General features: G+C 39.9%; 1 pseudogene and 2 gene segments (V, D, J or C); all 3 read right to left on the bottom strand.

Annotated features, from left to right (window-relative positions):
• The window catches only part of LOC116456199 (sal-like protein 4), a 31985-nt pseudogene extending 21338 nt beyond the window's left edge, over window positions 1-10647 (bottom strand).
• LOC116484549 (T cell receptor alpha chain constant-like) overlaps window positions 1-14893 on the bottom strand; it is a 544481-nt gene extending 529588 nt beyond the window's left edge. The window contains 2 exon segments of the C gene segment in view: window positions 14367-14660; window positions 14839-14893. Of these exon segments, the coding sequence occupies window positions 14367-14660; window positions 14839-14893 (349 nt within the window).
• A 2013-nt stretch (window positions 14894-16906) lies between these two features.
• Window positions 16907-18034, bottom strand: LOC131381459 (T cell receptor alpha variable 18-like). The segment is given in 3 exon segments: window positions 16907-17005; window positions 17507-17847; window positions 17976-18034. Coding segments are annotated over 3 exon segments (486 nt in total).
• Between the last annotated feature and the right edge of the window lie 2729 nt (window positions 18035-20763).

The raw sequence follows: 20763 nt of genomic DNA, 5'->3' as shown, positions 1-20763 counted from the left end.
CATATACACCTGTGAGACTTTGAAAGTAAAAAAGGCAGATAATGTCTTATCATTATTATAAAAATAGTTTTGGAATGCCAGACTCCCTAAAAAGTCTGTCTAGGGTTCCCTGGACCATACTTGGATGACAGCAGCCTTACACCTTTAGCCTTATGATAAATAGGTAACCTTACTTTAGTAAGTTGGTTTTCGAAATGCTATCTTTTTACTTTTTGTTTCTTTACAATGCTAGGTTTGGATGCTTACTATTACACACTTCTCTTCATTACAGAGGCATTTATTTTATTATAGCTGTCTCCCGTTTATTTGTTTTATTGGGGATTTCAGGAATCCCAGTTATAGGTTCTGTTTGCTCGACATCTGTTGGCCTATTTGTCTAGCACTTTTAAAATTATTTGTGCTAATGAAACAAGACAAGCAGAATTCATAGCTCATAATTTCTCTAGGATTGGATTTACTTTATGCAAGTTATGGTTGTATTATAGCAAGAAGTTAAAGCATAGTTCTCTGCCTACATAAACCATTTTAAAGCATTGGGACTTTTTTACTGAGGACCACTATAGTATTTTTTTACACAGGCTCTGATTGGAAGTGCTGTCAGTATAGCAACAATAGCTATGGCAAAAATAAAGTGAACATAAAAATAATCTTCAAAAAGTAAATATTTATCCTAAATGAATTTTCTCACCAATTAAAATTGCCTGCACACTTCAACTCTTAGTAAAATTGTGGTCTTGAGTACAGTTATCATGCTGACAAGATTCTCTGGCTAGACAGATCATCTAGCTGCTCTCAAATGATTATGCATGCTCAGGAATCCCTAAGCTTAAGTACTCATTCCAGAAATTCAGACTTACATGAAATGTAAAGCTCTGCAAAAAAACCACATAAACCAAAACAAAACATGATTCCTACCTCAAATTGCTTTCACTTGAGTGAAGATCCGATAGTAAAGCAAATTCTATTCGCTGACTATACTCCCGTTAGCCCAGGCACAGGCATTTGGAATGAAGGGTCAGACTAGAAAGAGATACGGGATGTATTTAGCATTAGGCAAATAAAGACTGTGTGAATACCTTCTTTACAATATTCAGATTTATTTTGGTCCTTCTATCTCACTTTTCTTTTCTTAGTCTTCATATCTAGATGTTTAACTTCCAGTGCTCAGGTGTCTAACACCTGAGTTTGTGGAAGTCAAGAATGTTAGGGTAGAAGGTAGCATTTACCTTCAGTTTGGGGTGTCCAGGCATCTACCTAGTTTGTTCCCCATTCTTTCAATTTCATCACATTAGTTCTGTGGCTAGCTTCCAGAAAGAGTTAGTATAATATAGCCTTTGGAATAAAGAAAATTAAGTTTTATATTAATATAGTTTAAATTCTGTTAAACTGGGCTTCAAAATCAAAAAGTTCTCCATTTTGCTTACCAGTTAAATTATTTGAGGAGTGGTTTCTGGAATTTGATCAATTTGAAACTTATTTCATTGTGATTCATTTGTAGTTCTTGAAGCCCATTGTCATTACCTCTGATAGCCTTCTTTGAAACTTTTTAATATGGAGCCTAGGATATAAAGGTAAAATTAAGGCTGCCACGACCTTTAAAAGATTATTTTTCTTGTCTCTTTCTTACTTCCAAAAGCAGATTTTTTGGAGATGCAGTGATTGTTTTTTTCTACCATTCAGTTTTTGCTACAGAAGTCCCATAGAGCAGAGGCGGTACAGCTTTGTCAGTCCTTGAGCTTGCTGGGAACAATATTGAAATAAAATCACTCAGCTCTACATAGCCCCATAAATGTCTTGCCCGGTATTATGAGACATACAAACGTGTAAGCACATTTAGAAAAAAATGTATATTTGGGAGCAGATAACGTATATACTCATAAAAAGGTAATTGGGTATAGAGAGCTTGGGTGAGAAGAGTGAGCTTTACCCTTGGCTGAGCACACTGGCTTAGGTCCCTTCACTTCCCTGAATCTCAGTTTTTAATCTACAAAATGAGATTAATTATTTGTACCTTGCCTTGTTCACAGTGTTATTATAAAGAGTGAATGAGATAAAGCTTATGAAAGTGCACTGTAAAATTAAGTGAACTATATTTTTAAAACATACATAAAATATATAAAAATATATTTCAAAAATATTTTTTGAAAAAAAGATTTTTTGAAATATATTTTTAAAAAATTTTGGGTAATTTATCAGAAGGAAGAGATCACTGTGAGCTGGGGCGACCAGAAAATTCTTCACAGGATAATAACGGTCTGAGATAGTCTCTAGGATTGGGAGAAGGAATGATGGTAAACATTCAGACAGGTGTAACCATGGGAGCAAGGGACTGTGAGCAGAGCTGTTAATGGAGGACAGTAAATGTTTCCCAGCCTCATTCACAAGTTAGACTTAATCTGATGAAGCAGAAAGTTCATGACTACTGTAGGGGCCATCGAGAGCTACACCATGAGTTTTAATTAACCTTACTCCTACAGGAAAAGGATGGTCATTGAAGGTTGTTAAACAGAGGACTGATGTGATTGATGCCGTGTTTCTTAAAAGAATAAGTCATTTGTAGGGTATGGGAGTGGATTATGGGGCGGAAGTGCTGGAAGGAGGGAGGCCAGTTAAAAGCCTGTTACAGAAAACCATGTGTAGCATATTTGTATTAGACCATTCTCACATTGCTATAAAGAACTACTTGAGATTGGGTATTATGAAGAAAAGATGTTTAATAGACTCACAGTTCTGTAGGCTATACTGGAGACATGGCTGGGGAGGCCTCAGGAAACTAAGAAATTCATGGCAGAAGGTGAAGGAGAAGCAAGTACATTTTCACATGCCCAGCAGGAGAGAGAGAGAGAGAGAGAGAGAGCAAAGGGGGAGGTGCCACACACCTTCAAACAACCAGGTGTCTTGAGAACTCTATCATGAGAGAGCACTAGGGGGATGGTGCTAAACCATTAGAAGCCACCTCCATGATCCAGTCACCTCCCACCAGATCCCGCCTCCAACATTAGGAATTACAATTCAACATTAGATTTGAGTGGAGACAAAGAGAAAAACCACATCAATACCAAAGATCTAAACTCAGAGCAGTAATTAGCAAGCTACACAGGGAAGTTCAAGTCCATCTAATAACATACTAGATCCTAGGACCTGGGACCAGAGCATCTGTTTAAACATGTAGCTCAGTCCTTTATTGAGAAAACAATTATGAATCATGTTTTAAATGAAGGCTAATGTGAAGGGCAGTGGGACTATGAAGATGGATTGAATAAGAAGTATGTTCTCAAAATTTAGTCAATGGGATGGATAAGGTTTCTTTTAAAAACTTTTAAAGTATAATATAGATTCAGAAAAGTGCACAAAACTTAAATGTAGAGCTTGGTGAATTTTCACGAAGTGAAATCGCCTATGTAACCAGCACCCAAATTGAGAAACAGCATTGCCAACATCCAGAAGCCCCCCTTATACTCTTTCTGAGTCACTATCTCTTTATAAAGATAGCCCCTATCTTCACTCTCCTGACTTACAACTTCATAGCTTAGTCTTGCCTTTTTCTGAATTTCTTTTGCTTTCATTTTTCACTCAGTAATATTTGTGTGATTCAATCTGCCTTGAGCATATGGCAAATTTATTCATTCTCATTGCTGGGTAGTATTTCATTATCGTAATTTATTCATTTTGAAATTGCTGATGTGCATCTGAGTTGCTTTCCAGTTTTAGGATATTATAATCACTGATGTAATACGTTCTTATTCTTGTACGTGTTTTACAAATGAATATATGTAACTTCTTATTGGGCATATAGGTAGAAATGGAATTTCTGCATCACAGGGAATGCACGTGTTCAGCTGTAGTAAATATTGCCAAATGTTTTTTGAAATTGTACCCGTTGACATTCCTTCCAGCCGAATATGTGAATTTCTGTTGCTCCATGTTCTTGTCAATATTTAGTGTAGTCTTTTTCACTTTAGCCATTCTGATCATGGTATAGTTATAGATATGAATTTTCAGAAACAAAATGCAACATATCAAGTGGGAAGTAGCAACAAAGGTTAAAGAGTGATTGAGAAGTTTGGAGAAGGAAAGATTACACATGTTGTATCTTTGCATCAGGACAGCTATGTCTTGTAAGATAAGAACGGTGACTATACATTATCCAGGATCACTGGGCATTTTAATAGTTGTTTTTATAAATTATGAAATGACAATAATTCAACGTCTAGGCCACATCTTCTAGACTATCAACCAGCAAAACAGATGTCTTTTCTCACCTACTGTGTTCCCCACTTTCCTTTCCGAAAGTACAGTCATAGGAGGTTGAGACAGAAGTTTAGCCTGTGGAGATGGAGAAAGGACATTCTGTGCAATGGGGACAATTTAAGCAGAGACACAGATCCGTGACCAGACACAGTGGCATCCATATTACTGTTAACAAGCAGAAGAGTGAGGAGCTGTACTTTGGGGGTGGATGAAACCTTCTCCTAGCTTCCTGGAGCAGGTTATAAATCTCCTCTCTTTTGTATGAGAGCTTGCATTTAAACTGAATACAAGATGAGAATATCTTCTTTGTCAATAATTACCTCATCTTACAAAATATATTAATTCAGCAATCAAGAATATTTCAAATATATTTTAAAGTGTTTATGTACTCTTAGAGTAAGAGGGGAAAATCTCCATAACCTATATTTATTGCTTCACAAGTCATCTTGTAGGTGTATATTTGCCCAAGGGAAAAATGCCATTTCTTTGTTAGCTTTTATCTTGATGTGTGGGACTTCACTGGGTTGTTTATTTCAACAGTGTGAAACACTGAAACCAAATTGGTTTGAAGGCTGATGTGAATATTGATTACATCTTAGGGCATTTCTTCTTTGGTCTGTTGGCAAATATGAGAAAATATACCTTAAATTACCTAGTTAGGGGAAATAAAGCAGCCCTGCCTGGCCCCTAAAAACACTTTTATGTTAAACATCCGTCATGTGCTGCTTCTCTGACAGGGACTGGGGCTTATCAGCAGGGTAGGTACTGGAGGGGGAGCAGCTGCAAATGGGGATATTTGCTGGAGCTGCAAATGGGGATACAGGGACCTGTTGGGGTGATTTTCAAGCAGCGCCAAGATGTCCTTGCCTTATCAATGAGTTTTGGCTCTTTCCTTTGAAAAACGCATCAAGGAGCAGTGTGGTGTTATGAAACTAGCACATGATTAAAAATCTGATTTAAGCCCCGAACAAATTCCACCCTTTCCATTAACATTGGCTGCCACAGATTGAGTCCCTACTGCGTCGACATGCCATGCTATGTACCACGCAAAAACTGTCTGTATTAAATCATGTATAGTTTAATTTAAACATATAGGTATATGTAAATATGCATAATTTTAATTCTCAACTTGACTTCACGAGGTAAATTCTATTATCACCATTTAATGGATGAGGAAACTGAAACATCAACAGATTAAAGAATCAAAAGTTCTTTAATGCAATGGAGAAGACAAGATTTGAATCTAGCCAATTTCTATTTTTAATTTTCTTAAAGAAAATTGCTCAAATGTATAGAAAAGTATACGGTATGGAACAATGAAACCCCATGTACCCATCACCCATGTTCATCAAATATTGATTCTTGGTCAATCTTGTTTTATTTATGCCCCAACTACATTTACCCATTCATTTATTTTTTAAAGCCATTCATATATTTTTAAAATGTCATATTATTTGGCTTTTGCTTATTTTAGTACCATCACTAAATTTTGACTTTTTTAAAACACAACCAAATTGATAAATGTGTTCACATTTTCAATTATTTTACAGCTTATCTGATTCAGAATTCACCTAAGAGTCACATATTGTGATTTGTGGACATGTTTTCCAAAGATAAAACATTCAAAATTTATTTTCCAATAGACAGATAGCATTAGCAGCACAGCTACAGGAGTTTCTCCAAAGATCATACATTCACAAGGCATTATTAGCTCAACAGTGAAAAAGCCACTGGTGTGGTCTCTGTAACAATATCCATTTCACAGTATAAACAGATACCATTATTGTGTTCACTTACAATTCCAGAAGGAAAGGCACAAATGGCAAAAAAAAGAAAAAGCCTAAAATCAGGTGCAATAACCAAGAGGAAAAACATTAGCTAACAGTCTCAATCTACATTTCATTCAGGGCCTTCCACATAGAGGGGATAGACTTCTCCCAGAAGTTAGGGATTTTCTTTCTCTTTTCTTGTTAAACCATTAGAGAGATGTTTCATTTGCTCAATATTATTACATATACAAAAGGAGATTACAAATAAAGGAATCACAAAACACCTTGAACATCCAACTCTTTCCACCAATACGTTGACTTCTAGGTTTAAGACAGAACCTGGGAATACTTCAGCGGTCTTAAAATAGGAAAATGGAGACTATGGCTAATAAACAAATAAATAAATAAGGTAGATAAATAAAAGCTTTCCTATCCAGGACTCACCTGTTCCAACTTCATAGCCTTCATAAAATCCTCAAAAAAAAAAAAATCTTCCTAAGTTGCACCAAATAAATTAAACAAAACAAAAAAATACTGTGTGAACCTATGGCAGGAACCACACCCTTCCATGAGTTTCTTCTCAAGAATGAAAACCCAGTTTTTCAATAGGGTAGGCACTGGCAAACTAAACTAAGTCACCGGAGATTCCCCGTTCAGGTGTCCACCTCAGGTTCTGGAAGAAAAAGGCATTTGGAAAGTATGAAGAGGATACTGGCACTCTTGCGGCTCTGACTGAACTGCATTTAAATAAGCAGCAACGTACACAATGAATCCCTAAGCACTAACATAAGTGCATCTGAGGGCATCCTATTTAAGGTTTTAAGGTTGAAGCAATTTTATAATTGTACAACCTTAGTTTTTTGTTCTTTTTAAAGTACATTTTTAAAAAATGTGAACAGGGTTGGGAGAATATAAAACAGTTCACTAAGTAGATGACAGATCTTGTCTGTTTACCTGCATACGGTTACCAATACCCTTCACCCCAATTAGGCTAAGTAGTTGTCTCTTCCATTGTGATTCAATAAGTTCCAATAGTTCCACCTTGAAATAGATAATGGTCTTTGGGAAAAGTCACCCTAGGTTGTACAAAAGTCCTATGTATACAGTTTGTCACAAGTAACAAGGCTACTTTGCGAGACCTGCTGCTTTCAAAAAAAAAAAATCTAGTGTATATTTGTTTTGTTTTTTTTTTTATTATTTTTTCCTTTTCATTTCAATCCTGCTTGAGGTGGTGGTCACAACCTTCATAAACATCATTTGCATACCAGTAAGAAAAACAAGGCCGGGCGCGGGTGGCTCACGCCTGTAATTCCGGCACTTTGGGAGGCCGAGATGGGCGGATCACGAGGTCAGGAATTCAAAACCAGCCTGACCAACATGATGAAACCCTGTCTCTACTAAAAATACAAAAATTACCTGCATGCAGTGGCACATGCCTGTAGTCCCAGTTACTCAGGAGGCTGAGACAGGAGAATTGCTTGAACCTGGGAGGCGGATATTGCAGTGAGCTGAGATCACGCCACTGCACTCGAGCCTCCAGAGCAAGACTCCATCTCAAAAAAAATAAAAATAAAAAAGAAAGAAAACAGGAGGAGATGGGCCTTTACAGAAAAAAAAAAAGGCAGATTCTAGAGATTTAACTCTGTCTGCATTTATCCTTCCATGCAAGTTAAGCTAAGCTGGAAAAAAAAAAAGAAAGAAAGAAAAAGGAAAGAAAAAAAAAGAAGACTGCAACCTTGTTTTCTTCCAGGAAGTGAGGGAACTGGTGTTTGGGAATGCTGTCAATAGCACCTGGTTTTTCCACATCGGCACTGACACCTGATTGGGAGCCATCGTCTTGGAGATGGTGGTGTTATTCATGATGGAGACAGCCTCCAAGGAAACCAGGAGGGTAGGAATACAGCTACTCTGGATCACAGAGAGCTCACTGGTTTTCACTGCCAGACCTCAGTCAAGTGTGGGGGTATACTGGTTCCTTACAACAGGGTCCACAGTCACCAAAGGGGCTGGGATTTCCTTAGGAAACATTTCCTTAGGAAAAATATCTCTATTTCCTTTTGTACTTAACAGAGCCATGGTGTTCGCCAGGACCAGCTTCCTCCCATGGTGTGCTGAGTTATTGTTCACCCTATGTGTCATATAGTAGACCCTCAAGTTGCCTTTGGTGGTAAAAGCTGTCCCACAAATGTTGCATACAAAGCTTCTCTCTGGTGTGAGTCTGTCCCTGAATCTGAAAAGACTAGTGGACAAGAAGTTCTTCCCACACTGGGTGCAGCCATGTTGCTTGACCTGTCGGTGTAGCTGGGCCTCTAACAAAGGGTTCATCCCTGGAGACAAGATTGAGGGTCCTACAAATATACCTGGAACTTCAAGTTTGACATAGGTTGGATGGGCTCAGATAAACGTTGAAGGGAGCCTGCTCCAACCTTCTATCTCTGCATCTGTTCTCAAAGCTCTCTGATTTGCCCCCAGCATCAGGAGACATTGACTTGATGATTTGTGCCTCACTATTGGCCAGAGAGAGTACCTGGAAGGACCTAGTTTCCATGGTGTCTGGACTTTGGCTCTCACACTCCTGGTCTCGTTTCAGTGAGGATGAGTCATTGGTCAAGCCATTGCTCTCCACTGAACCATTTTTTGGCTGCTCTGGCACTCCAGGCCATCCTCACTGACCAACACTGGATCAGGACCATAAGGTCACAGGTATCCTCTGGCAAGGGAATATTGGGAATCTGACTGCCCATGTGCATCCGAATATGCTGCTTCAATATCACGGCATTGGTAACTCTGGCAGATGAGGCATGAATGCTGCCTCTTTATGGGTGTGTTGGTTCAGTGAACCCCAAGGTGCATCTGCAAGTTGCCTTTGGTAGAAAAAGCTCAACCACAAATCTTATACTGGAGTGGTCTCTCCCTGGTGTGTAGGTGTGTGTGCAGTAACATATTTTGAGAGAGCTTAGGAATCAGTAGAAAATGAAGCCAGTGGTGGCCTTGTGAATGTTCTTGAACAGCTACAGCAATTTTAGGGTCTCTGGTCCTGGCTGGGAGTCCCACTCACTTAGAAGCCACCAATCCTTGGTGAATTATTATTTGTCCCTACCTCAAGGAGTGTAGGCCTGCCCTCACTTTCTGCAGAAGGACTGGGCTACAGGTCATTGGGCAACAGGCCATCCATGAGGTTCTTGGGGTTAGTCTCTGAAGAGAGATTCTGAGGTAGCCTTAGAGAGGAAGTTACAAGGACAAGTTTGCTTTTTAAAGAGAGACTCGATTCATCAATGGGGGCAGGTACAGAGTGCAAATGGGTTGCCATTGCCTCTTGCCATTTTGTCCTGGAACTCAACAAACAGCTGGGGGTTCACCTTCTCTTGGAGATGTTTGTGAAACTGTACCCTGAGGTTGCCCTTGGTGGTGAAGCGATGACTACAGACATAGCACACGAAGGATCTCTCTCCAGTGTGGGAGCAGAGGTGGATCTACGAGAAACTGTCAGTCCCAAAAACCTTGCTAGAGTACTTACACTTGTGCTTGGAGATGTTCTGTAGCTTTCCTTTCTCTTTCTTGGATGGGTCTAATGCCATAGTGGAGAAAGGATCTTGGAAGAGCACCAAGCCCAGAGCCTGAGGGAGCAAAGCACTCAGTATGGGAGACATGATGTTTTCCCAAACAGGGAAAGGGAAGAGAGTACCCTTTGCCCATCCGGCTTCAGAGCAAAAGGCATCAGTCATGGGGCAGAGTGCTGAAGGTAGAAAGGATGTTGGCGTGTGGTATCTTGGCTTGTTTCAAGGCATCCAGAGACAGAGCTTGGCCTCCAGCCTTCTGGCTAAGCAAAACCACAGCTGCAGAAACCTGCTGGGACATGTGGCTGCCCAAAGTCTTCAGAGTGTCAGCCCCTGCCCTGCCACAGTGGAGGACATGGGAGGCCCAGATGTTCATCTCAACGTAGATCTGCTTGGTGAGATGGATCTGCTGTAGCTGCTGTTGCAGATACAAGATCTGCTCGAGGACCCATGGGATGCTGTGGGCACTGGGCACAGGCTGGCAGTGCACCTGCACTCCACTGATTCACTGCCACCTTGGTGCCCCAGAGCCTGCATGGGCACATTAGTGTTGGCTACTTTGCCCGTGGGTAAATAGTCTATGTCCTTAGGTGTGGGTGGTAGGGCCATCTCTGTCTGTAAGTGCACCACAGACTCCACACCCGGCTTCTCTTTCATTTCCCCTGAGCTGCCACTGTTCTCCTTGTGGCCATCTTTATTGCTTGGACTGGGTGGCTGGTGGCTCAGTCTGGCTTTAGAGAGCTGTCATGGCCTCTCACTGTCATTCCTGATGAGGACAGGGGGATTTTTAGTGCAATTTTTCGTATGTTCCAAGAACTCAGAGATGCTAAAGAACTCTGTACAGTGTTTCTCACAGGTGTCCATCTCCTCTCCATGAAGCCATTTTACCATGTGGCTTTGTCTTCATTCGCTTCATCATCATTCCCTTGGTGATCCATTGGAGCACCCCTGGCCCCCACCACTGGCGCCATTCAGGCTGCATCTGCAAACTCTGGATTCAGTTGCTGCTGCTCGCCCTGGTCCCCCTCCAAGTTGGCATGCTGGGGTTCCGTCTGCTTGCACTTCTGCATGGTGAGAGCATGGGGCCCTGGGAAAGCCACAGTTCTGGCTGATATGTTTTTTAAAGGCTCTTTTAATCCATAGATCCCCTCACTCGTTCTTTGTAGTTGATTGTGGGAAGAAAAAAAGACCCAGGCTGTTTGTCTTGCAGAGTTTTTCATACTATAAATTTTGCTTACTGTATACTTGTGATGGGTTTAATATGTTCTGCTGTCCTTTGTACTTACTATAAATTGGCAATTGGATCTAGAGGGCAGTATTTTGTTTAATACAGTGAACAGAAAACAAAGCTATTTTTCACTTCTGTGGGAAGTCTATTGGATTGAGTTACTATTTCAAGTCCACCTAATTTTTCACTCTGTTTGGAAATTCTGAAAGAGACTGGAGGTTGTGGAATAATGATGGTGTGAAACATCAAGAATTCCACTCAACTTCTGGGAGAGTACACATTTGACAATTTACTGTTCACTCCCAAGGGTATCCAATTCTGATGGGGAAATTTCCTTTTCCAAAGAAAGGGAAACTTTAATTATGAAATCAGGTGGAAAGGTTCCTAATGCTACTATTTGGGGTTGGAGCAGCATCGAACTGTTGAACTTGTATCTTATTGTCTGGTAGAAGATGGAAATGAGGGCAAACACACAAAGGATGTAGATGGTAAGCAGGTCGTACTAGGGGTCAGGCAGAAGGCAACTACTACATGTAATAAAGAGGGATAAGAGGTAAGGTTCAGAGATTCTTTGTATCACACATAATATGTGCCTAATATTTGCTTTCATTCTTTTAAAAGAAAAATGCTTATGACAATGGATCAGATCCAGAACAGAAGTTATGTAAGCCAAGTGATTAAGGACCCTGGACAGCTCATTAGCTTAACCAGCTCTGTGTGTGATACGCTTTATTTGAACTCAGTCAAACTTTAGCCCAGGGATACTGGAACAGTTCTGCAGTGAAGACATCCATCGTATGCAAGATCAGAGTCTCTGAGATGTGGGGTATGAGGGTGACTAATTTCAGGGAACACCTGAAGAGGTTCCCTGATGAGGATCATTAGGAAATAGCAGTGGCTGGAGCCTAATGGTCATTATCATTGACTTTATTCACAGAGGCTGGAATCAGCCTCAGCTGTCTTGCAGACTGTGATGGCTTCATCTCCCCAGCCCCTCATCAAGAGGTTTCCTGTATTATAGCTCTTGTGTATTGGCCTGTCTACATCTAACAGCTTGTAGCCTGACTTAGATAGGACTCAGGAACAAACAACAAAGCTTCAGTCTCCGGATAACCTTTCAGGACACCCACTCTACTTAGGAGAAGAAGGGGAGGGTTTACTGCATCATTTTTGTTTATCCTCTGATGCCAAGGCCCATTGCCTACTAACACATTGTTAGGCCTGTACCTTTTAAAACACTTGGACAACCACACTTATTTCATTCTACTCTAGGCACCTATGAGCATTTGCATTTGCTACTTAGCTCTAGAGAGAACTCTAATATTGAACGAACCTTTCCCAGTTACAACGTTCTTAGTTACTTTAGGAACAGATGAATTATATTAATTTTACAAGAGACAACCAGAATTACTAGAAAATTTGTCTCTCAACCTGTCTTAGAACTTAACTGGAGGAGCTGTGTCCTCTGGAGTTTCAGCCAGCTAGTCCAAGTTCATTGTGACCTCATGCTTGTCAAATAGGAATCTTCTAATTTTCCTCATTCTCTCATGCTAAGGAAAGAAAGTGTGTCTAATGCCTTGTGAAAGAAACAAAAACTTCGAATTCAAATGAAAATATTTACTTTTGAATTAGTACCTGTTCTGTCCTTTCCTCCTTCTTTCTTCCTCCCTTAATCTCTCCTTCTCTATCCCTCATTCTGCCTTCCTCCTCTCCCCTTCCTCCTTCTCCTCCTCATCCTTCTTTCTTTTCTCCTCTCCCTCCCTCTCCCCTTCTTCCTCTCCCTCTTCCTTTGCTGCCCGGCTACATAGAATAGTAGCTTCTGTGTATGGAAAGCAGGTGACTTCCCAAGCCACTCTTCTCTCTGACTGCTTCTTTTGGCTTCTTATTATTACTGTTACATTATCATGCAACATGTGGAACAGTATGAATATGTCTATAACAACTAATTGTCCTTTCCCAAAAAAGAAAGGCAGCTAATAAGTGTTAGGAACTCAAAAAGGCAGTGGACTATGTGCTCTTGTGAGGCTAGTAAAATTTTGGAAAATATTATCCAATAGCAACTGCCTAATTAAATCTCTACATTTTACAAATGAGAGAACAGGTTCAGCGGAGTTATAACTTTCTTAAGGTCACATAGGTTGTTTGTGTAAAACTTTAGTTCCCTCTGCCTCCCATTCTATAGTGGATATAGCCCCCTAGAACATGACCTCCATAAAGGCAGGAACCATGTCTGTCTTATTAATGTTTCTCCAATGCTTACTATAGCTACAAATGCCTCCTGAATTAAGAATAAACTATACTTAAGTTTCTCAAGCTGGGATACACCCATGATACATGAAATCATGGGGGGAAAGCCAGGTATAGTTTCATGAGATGGTGATTCAGATTTGTTTGTCTTGCAGATTAGTTTATGTCTTGTAACTAATAATTTATATTTTTACTTTTAAATTAATTCATACTGTGAAATGAGTGGTAAATTTTAAAAATAAAATACATATACATCAAAACCATTATGTGTCCAAACAGAACTTTTGACCTCTACCCCAGGGAGTGTAGTGTTTCCCAGCTCTTCCCATGTTTATAGGTAAGCTAGAAATCCAGTTTTTAATGTGATGTCTGTTTTCTTTTAATGTTAAAAACTCAGGTTTCTAAAAACTTGTGTGTAGCAAAAGAAATAAAAATCCTTGTTCCTGAGCACCTGTTGTAACGTCCAAGGAGAAATATATGTGTAGACAGGAAGTAGACACTGGACACACCATCTGGGTTCTGGTTGCCATGGCAGCTGTAATTCTGGCCCTAACCACTTCTCAGCTTCAAGCTGGCCAGAACTCAAAGGGGAAAGCGTGAAGGCAAGATATTCAATTGGTAAGGACAAATTCCCACCTTAGACATCTCTCTTAGTAGGCAGCCTCTGAATGACAGCAAAATATTTAGATACTTTAAAATATCATAATCATGTCACAAAAAGAGAGGAGCCAGAGAAAGGAAATTTGAGAAACATTTCACATCTATTCTGATGTACAAGAGGTTGCTGGTATGATTATGGAAAGAAATTTAAATTTAATTTTTCTACCTCACTGAGTAAATGATACCATTCTTAAGAAAAATCAGTGAAAGGATTTCTATTACACTTGGATTAAAGCATTCTACATAATAATTAATGCATAAATGTATGAATGATTCTGAAAACTTAACAGCTTATGAATGGAATCATCCATTTGGTCTGAAGATAATTGAATAGTTTCCAACCCTCAATAAAACCAACACAAGATTAATATACTTTGTTATTGCACTTTTTGTTGCATAATTCTATATGTGATATAAAAATATGTGCTATATATTCTGTCTCAATCTATTCTAAAGAAATACACATGCTTCTAATAAATGTTATATCTAGACATTGTACATGAATTGAACTCAGGTTTCCTTGCCAAACCACCTGTGCTGACACGGCCCCTCCTTGCTTCTTCCTGTCTGTGACGGAGTCTCTCCCCAGGAGCCCTGTCTCTTGTTGAGGTTTTTGTAGGGCTCCCGCGGGCACCCATCTCACTGTGGCATCATTCAGAGCACAGAAGTATACTGCTGAGTCCATGACTTGTGAGGCTGTGATGGTGAGGTTGAAGGAACTGGTGGATTTCTGGAAGTTCCAAGAATACCGACCATTTATTTCATTTTGCTCATTAAAAGAGTTCTGACGAATAAGGAAAACCAATTCTCCACTTGGTGGTTGCTTGTACCAGAATAAGTAATAAGTAGTACCACTGCTTTCATACACACAGTCCAAGGTCACATCCTCCTTCTCCACCACAGAAATTTCAGTCTGAGCTTGGGTTACCTTCTGAGTCATGCTGGATCCTGCAGAAAAGAGGAAAAAATAGACTGATCCCTTATGTGTAACCCTGGGGATAAAACAGATTCAGTGGCTTTGGACCTAGTGCTGATTCCATTGCCCATTACCCCTTCTTTCTAAGCCTCTCTCCACATCCTTCTGAGCTAACAGAAGCCTGAGTTCTGTGTTGGTGGTCATCCTTACCAAGACAGAAGGAGGCTATGATTGCCATCAGCAGGCTGGCAGTCAGCATGTTCATAGCTCTTCCCCCGAGTGAACTGTTCTGTGCTCCGTCTCAAATCCAGATCTTAATTCTATACCTTGCACTCAAGAGGTACTAGCAAAGTTACTGGGCTGTGTGAGGCTTCTGCCTTTTACAGGAAGTACAGTTAACAGATATATGACGAGTTTGACTGTGCCATGTTACATGCTTCCTGTATAGATGGAAGATGCTAGACTGTCCTAAGTACCAATTTTGTCTCAATATAACTTACTGGACTGTAAATATACAATGGTAAAATTGAATCATGGTTAGTTAATTCATCTTCGGTGGAAAATGTGAGACTTACAATTTATTATGAGCTATAGTGAATACATGAGATGATACAGTTATGCACCTTTTGGTCTTACATATGTCTTTTTCTCCAGATAGAATCAAGGTGCAAACTAACCATACAGAGTTTTCACTTTCTAACAGGAAGGCAAAACTTTTAGTCTCAATCTTTGTTACTACTTTGCCAGTTGTGGAATCTAGCAAAAGTTATATAAGAAATAGTTCATTGTTAATAAATGATTTCACAACATACCTCTTGAGTCACCAAATCTGTTCAGTGTTTGCCATGTTGAGTAACACCAGAGAAAAATACATACATGTTTATTTGCACACACATTTTGTGTGTGTGTGTAAACAAAAATAAATTCCAGAAATTCTACTCACTGCTCAAAGACAGGAGTTTCTGTTATAACTCAATGTGTGTGTTCTTGAAAATACCCCTGCTATTCCAATCCACACATATTAATTATGGTGGAGATTAGGATGGGAAACACCCAAAAATATATAATTTGTAACCAAAGCATTGTCAAAAACAATAGAAATCCTGTTAAAATACCAGCAGAGTTCAATCTCCACTGGCTTTTGTCCCTTGCATCACAGCCATTAAACTCTTTGCAGTGTTAAATGTTGGGACTTCTGTTTCATCCCTCCAGATATAAGTTCATAAGAGGTCCTATATTTACAATAAGACTGGGTACATCAAAATTTTGTGTTATTATTCTTCACAAATCAATATTTTATTTGATTTATGGCTAGGGTAAGAAAAGAACGGGGGTGAGTGCTAGTGGGCACAGAGTTTCTTTATGAGGTGGTGAAAATATTCTGGAATTAGATCACGATAATGATTGGATAACTGTGAATATACTAAAACCACTGAATTGTAGACTTAAAAGAATGCAGTTTAAGGTATGCAAATTATATCTCAATGAAGCTGTTATTTTTTTAAAGACAGAAGTGAAAATACTCATATTAATGATAGCTAAAGTGATTCTAGTGCTGCCGTGGAAAAGGGGACTTGGAGTTAGGGAACCTCCCAGTGTCAGGACAAACTAAGACTATTATAATATTTCAGTCTTAAAGAAGATGATCTCTATGGAACCTCAAATGCAGATTTACCATGAAGTATATTTGGCTTTGATTTTAGGGCCCCTTTCTACCCCAGAACCTAGAAACTTAAATTTATAATTTAATTTTCTTTTTCTTAAAGAGAGCCCCAGAAATCAAAGAAGCATCAGGCCCTGCAAAACCTGCATTTTTATGTGTAGAACTCACAGAATCATGCAGGATAGACAAAGGACAAAAAAGGCTCACGGAACTCCAGAATATTAGGAAAAGTTTCTCGTGGTGAGCTACATCCCATGTGTGAGGGGCCCACATTTCTGTTTTGTGTTCTTTGATGTAGGGAAATATGAGATTATTTTCTCCATTTGGGGTCCCAGTGAACAAGAGTCCATGTTCATTCACCTCTTTTTTATAAACAGTCTTTCTTGGCTGCTAAATTTGACGCACTTTAGAAGGATCATGGGCATAAATGCAATGATAAAAATAATGTTAGTTCCCAAGTTAAAGTAATGTCCCAAATCCAGAATTTCTCATAACACAGATCCTTAAGTCAAACATCCAGGTCATGATTTAGTGTTGCAATAAACAGCTGCCAAGCCAACAGGAAGATCAGCGTGGAGGGGTGTAAACAGTGTGGGTAAGACATACCAGCAGCCTTTACTGACCCGGCTGTTCTGAAACCACAGTGCCGATGGCACAAGGAAAGTCTCTCATCAGGACACTTTCCTCATAGCAGTTACTCAGGTAGCAGAATTTCTAAGCAATCACAAGAGAAGGAAAAGTGAAGAGAAGAGAGGATAAATGCTGCAGTTGCTGGAGATGGAGTTTCTGCAGGTGAAACTCAGCAAGACAAACAACTTTGGTCTCAATTGTAAACACAAGGGAGTAGATTCAAGGTGATACATTAGTCCCTGAACTGTTTTCCCTTAGAGTTTCTATTAACAGGTTATGAAGTATTTCAGCATAGACCAACTGAACTGTCACGTAGCAAAGTTAGTGTCACTTCTCAGGAATGTATGCCGTCTGGGGAGAAGAGACATGTGGGCTGAGGACAGAGGCATTTCTAGAAAACAGAGCTTAGTTTCTGCTTTAGACTGTTCCTCCCCCAATTCCTCTGTGTGGTGTAATCCAAAATCTCCACGATTCCTTGGCACTGAAGAATCAGAGCTGGAAGTACTTGGAGGAAGCCTCCAGCATAGAACCCTGGAGACAGAAAATAATACCTCCCACCCTAAGCGGCTCACACCCAGGCCCCACCTGCAGCCCCCGGGGTTTGTGCTGGGCTCTCGCTGCAGTCCCTCCCACTGTGTCTCTCAGAGCGCAGTAGTACACGGCAGAGTCCGACAGCTGCACTGAGGGCTTCTCCAGGTGGAAGGAACTGTCACTCTTGACATGACTGGCCTGAAAACCTCTGCTGTCCGTCTCCTGGTTTTCTGAACTTTTCAGGAGGAGCTCAGGAGCTTTGTTTAGATACTGGACATACCAGAATAGAAAAGTTGAATAGCTGGACTGATAAGTGCAGTTTAATGTCAGAGCTGCCCGCTCAGGGAGGGTAACTGGGCCTTCTGTCTGGGTAACCGAGTCTCCATTGGTCCTCCCTAAAAAAAGGAAAGATATTATTATACTGGCAATAGAAGAGGCATGGTCTCCAGTTTGGAAGGGGTTAAAGGTCATCCTAAAGCTAAGGAATAGAACATCTCAGAAGTTCTGAGTAAACATTACTCACTGAATATCAACAAGATCACAAGTCCTGAGCAGGAAGCAGACAGCATGGCTGGCTGAGAAGCAGTAGAATGTTTTGTTGAGAGATACCCAAACCGAAAGGTATATTTCTTTATGTTGTTGATTCTTTGCCGGAATCTTCTACAAAATCTTGACTCACGTGTTAAGCAGGGTAAACTGCTCTTCAAGATCAGGCCACAGGCTGGAACAAAGAGATGTGGGAAGGAAAGATGAAATGTGTGTCAAACCACAAGCTGAAGGGAGCAGCGCCCTCTTGCGGCTCCTCTCTGTCCCTGAAGCCTACTCTGAGTCTCGGAATGATGTTCATTTTCACCCTGGGATGCGGCTTAACCTGCAGACATAGAAAGAAAATGGTGTCCGAGGTGAAGGGTGGGACTCAAGGAAGGAGCATCAAACACTCTGCTGACTTCATTGTGTGGGTGATTCCTGTCACCTTCTTCAAGGCGCAGAGCAATATGACTCCCTCGAATCTCCGCAGTCCCAGCATCTAATGTGTTCACAACAAGTGGTAATTTAGTTTTAGGCATCTCAGGATATCCTGAGAATATTAAAAAAAATGTGAGATTTTTTCTCGACATATTTCCCACTGGTCCCCCGAAACCAGGGGGTGAGCACTTCTGCTTAGAATGCCCTTCCTTCTCCCCACTCCCCTTCACTTGGACAACTCCTGTTCATTCTTTGAAAACCACTGCATCACCTTCATGTGAAAACATTCTGCCATCTCTCGAGCTGAGTTAGTGCTCTCCTTTTTTCCCACCATACTTTCTGTCCTTATCACATCATATTAGAATCATTTCTGTCCTGTTTCTCAAGCTGCACTTAGTGCTCCTGAATCAGAAGTTGAATCCTGTTACTATCAGCAGCCCTTTTCCTAGGACCTTAGCTCATAGGAAATGTTCAAAAAAACCCTTAAAAATTGGTGAAAAAATGAATGAATGGCTGTGTCTCGTGGGCAAAATTATCTTTGATGGAGGACAGTCTGTGGGAAGATGTGTCTAGTGTCTTAGGTCCCTGGTGTGACTGGCTTCATTTAGGAGTAGATCCAGGACCTGGTAGCAAGTGCATTCCATGTTCTTCAAAATTGAGTAAGGTGCAGGTCTTCTTATAAGGGGCCACTCTCATACTAACCATTTTTTTAATATTATGGTGCTTTCATATACCCAACAATAAACTTGTGTATCAACTTTTTAGGCTCATAGGTTTTATACAATTACCAAATCAGACAAAAACTGCAAACAAAATATAAAATCGATAAAATTCAAATTAAAACATTAGTGTAAGAAATGATTTTTCACTGAAACTAAAGGGTTAGTGTAGACTTATTAAAAGAAAGCTATGGATGTGTATAGTTGAATAACTGAATTGATTAAAGTTATTTGGGGCTTGATGTGCTATTGTCTGAATTATTGTGATCAGTAATTACTAGGATTTTTTCTTCACTTTTCCTATTTAGAAATACTCATGTCAGTCACCATTATACAATTTTATTATTTAATGAAGCACCCAAGAATTCAGCACTGAAAAAATGTTTTTTATTTACTGCTACTTTTATGCCTATTGAATTGCATGTTGATGCATGCAAACAACGAATGTTTGCAGTACATCCTCTTTCAATGGAAAGATGCAGGTTCTTGGGAGTGTGCCCTATCCGTAGTACTATGTGATATATCTGTAGTGCTATGTGCTATGTTCTATATCATAACCAAAATTTTCCAAAAACTTTTCACCATTTAAACAGCTGCAATGTCTTCATTTGTAGAGTATTATTATCCCATTTACCCTTAATTTGGTAAAAGTGACAAAAAAATCAAATTCAAGGGGGCTATTCTATTAGTCATCTAGATTATTAGAAATATACCTTTATTATTTTACATTGTCCTAATCACACAGATCTAATAATTCTCATTTAATTTCTATACCTCAGGGATTGGTAAACTTTTCTCTATAAAAGGACAAATAGTATATATTTGAAATCATACACTCTCTGTTGCAAGTACTAAACTCTGCTGTTATAGCATGGAAGCCATCATAAGCAATGTGTAAATAGATGGGCATGGCTATTTTGCAATAAAACTTTACAAAAATAAGTGGCAGGTTGTTTTGAACACTAGGCCATAGTTTTCTGACCCCCATTATACACCAACAATTTGTTCATACAATTCCAAATACCCATGGACTATAGTTTGAAAAACTCAGCCCTATTTTCTGGTGTGTTCTTTCTTTTTTTTTTTTTTTTTTTTTTTGAGACGGAGTCTCGCTCTGTCGCCCAGGCTGGAGTGCGGTGGTGCAATCTCGGCTCACTGCAAGCTCTGCCTCCCGGGTTCATGCCATTCTCCTGACTCAGCCTCCCCAGTAGCTGGGACTACAGGCGCCTGCCACCACGCCCTGCTAATTTTTTTTATTTTTAGTGGAGATGGGGTTTCACCGTGTTAGCCAGGATGGTCTTGATCTCCTGACCTCGTGATCCGCCCTCCTTGGCCTCCCAAAGTGTTGGGATTACAGGCATGAGCCATTGCGCCCGACCTCTTGTGTGTTCTTTTACTACAACATTATTTTAACTCTTAGAGGATGCTTAAAATAAAGGTAGTATATTAAATCAATTAATAGGAAGAAAGAAGAGGAAAAATTGATTATTTTAGTGCTTAAGTTACTTTGGTGTTACGGATTCAAGGCTGAGCAGCACAGATAATGGTCCCTGCCCTTAAGAAGCACATAGAGTAATAGTAGAGACAATTATTAATTAAATAAAGAAATAAAAGGAGAAACTGCAC

This window comes from Hylobates moloch, unplaced genomic scaffold, assembly GCF_009828535.3.
Source record: "Hylobates moloch isolate HMO894 unplaced genomic scaffold, HMol_V3 SCAFFOLD_16, whole genome shotgun sequence".
Taxonomy (NCBI): Eukaryota; Metazoa; Chordata; class Mammalia; order Primates; family Hylobatidae; genus Hylobates; species Hylobates moloch.
The sequence above is the reverse complement of the archived record's forward strand: the minus strand, read 5'-3'. Positions and strand labels throughout refer to the sequence as shown.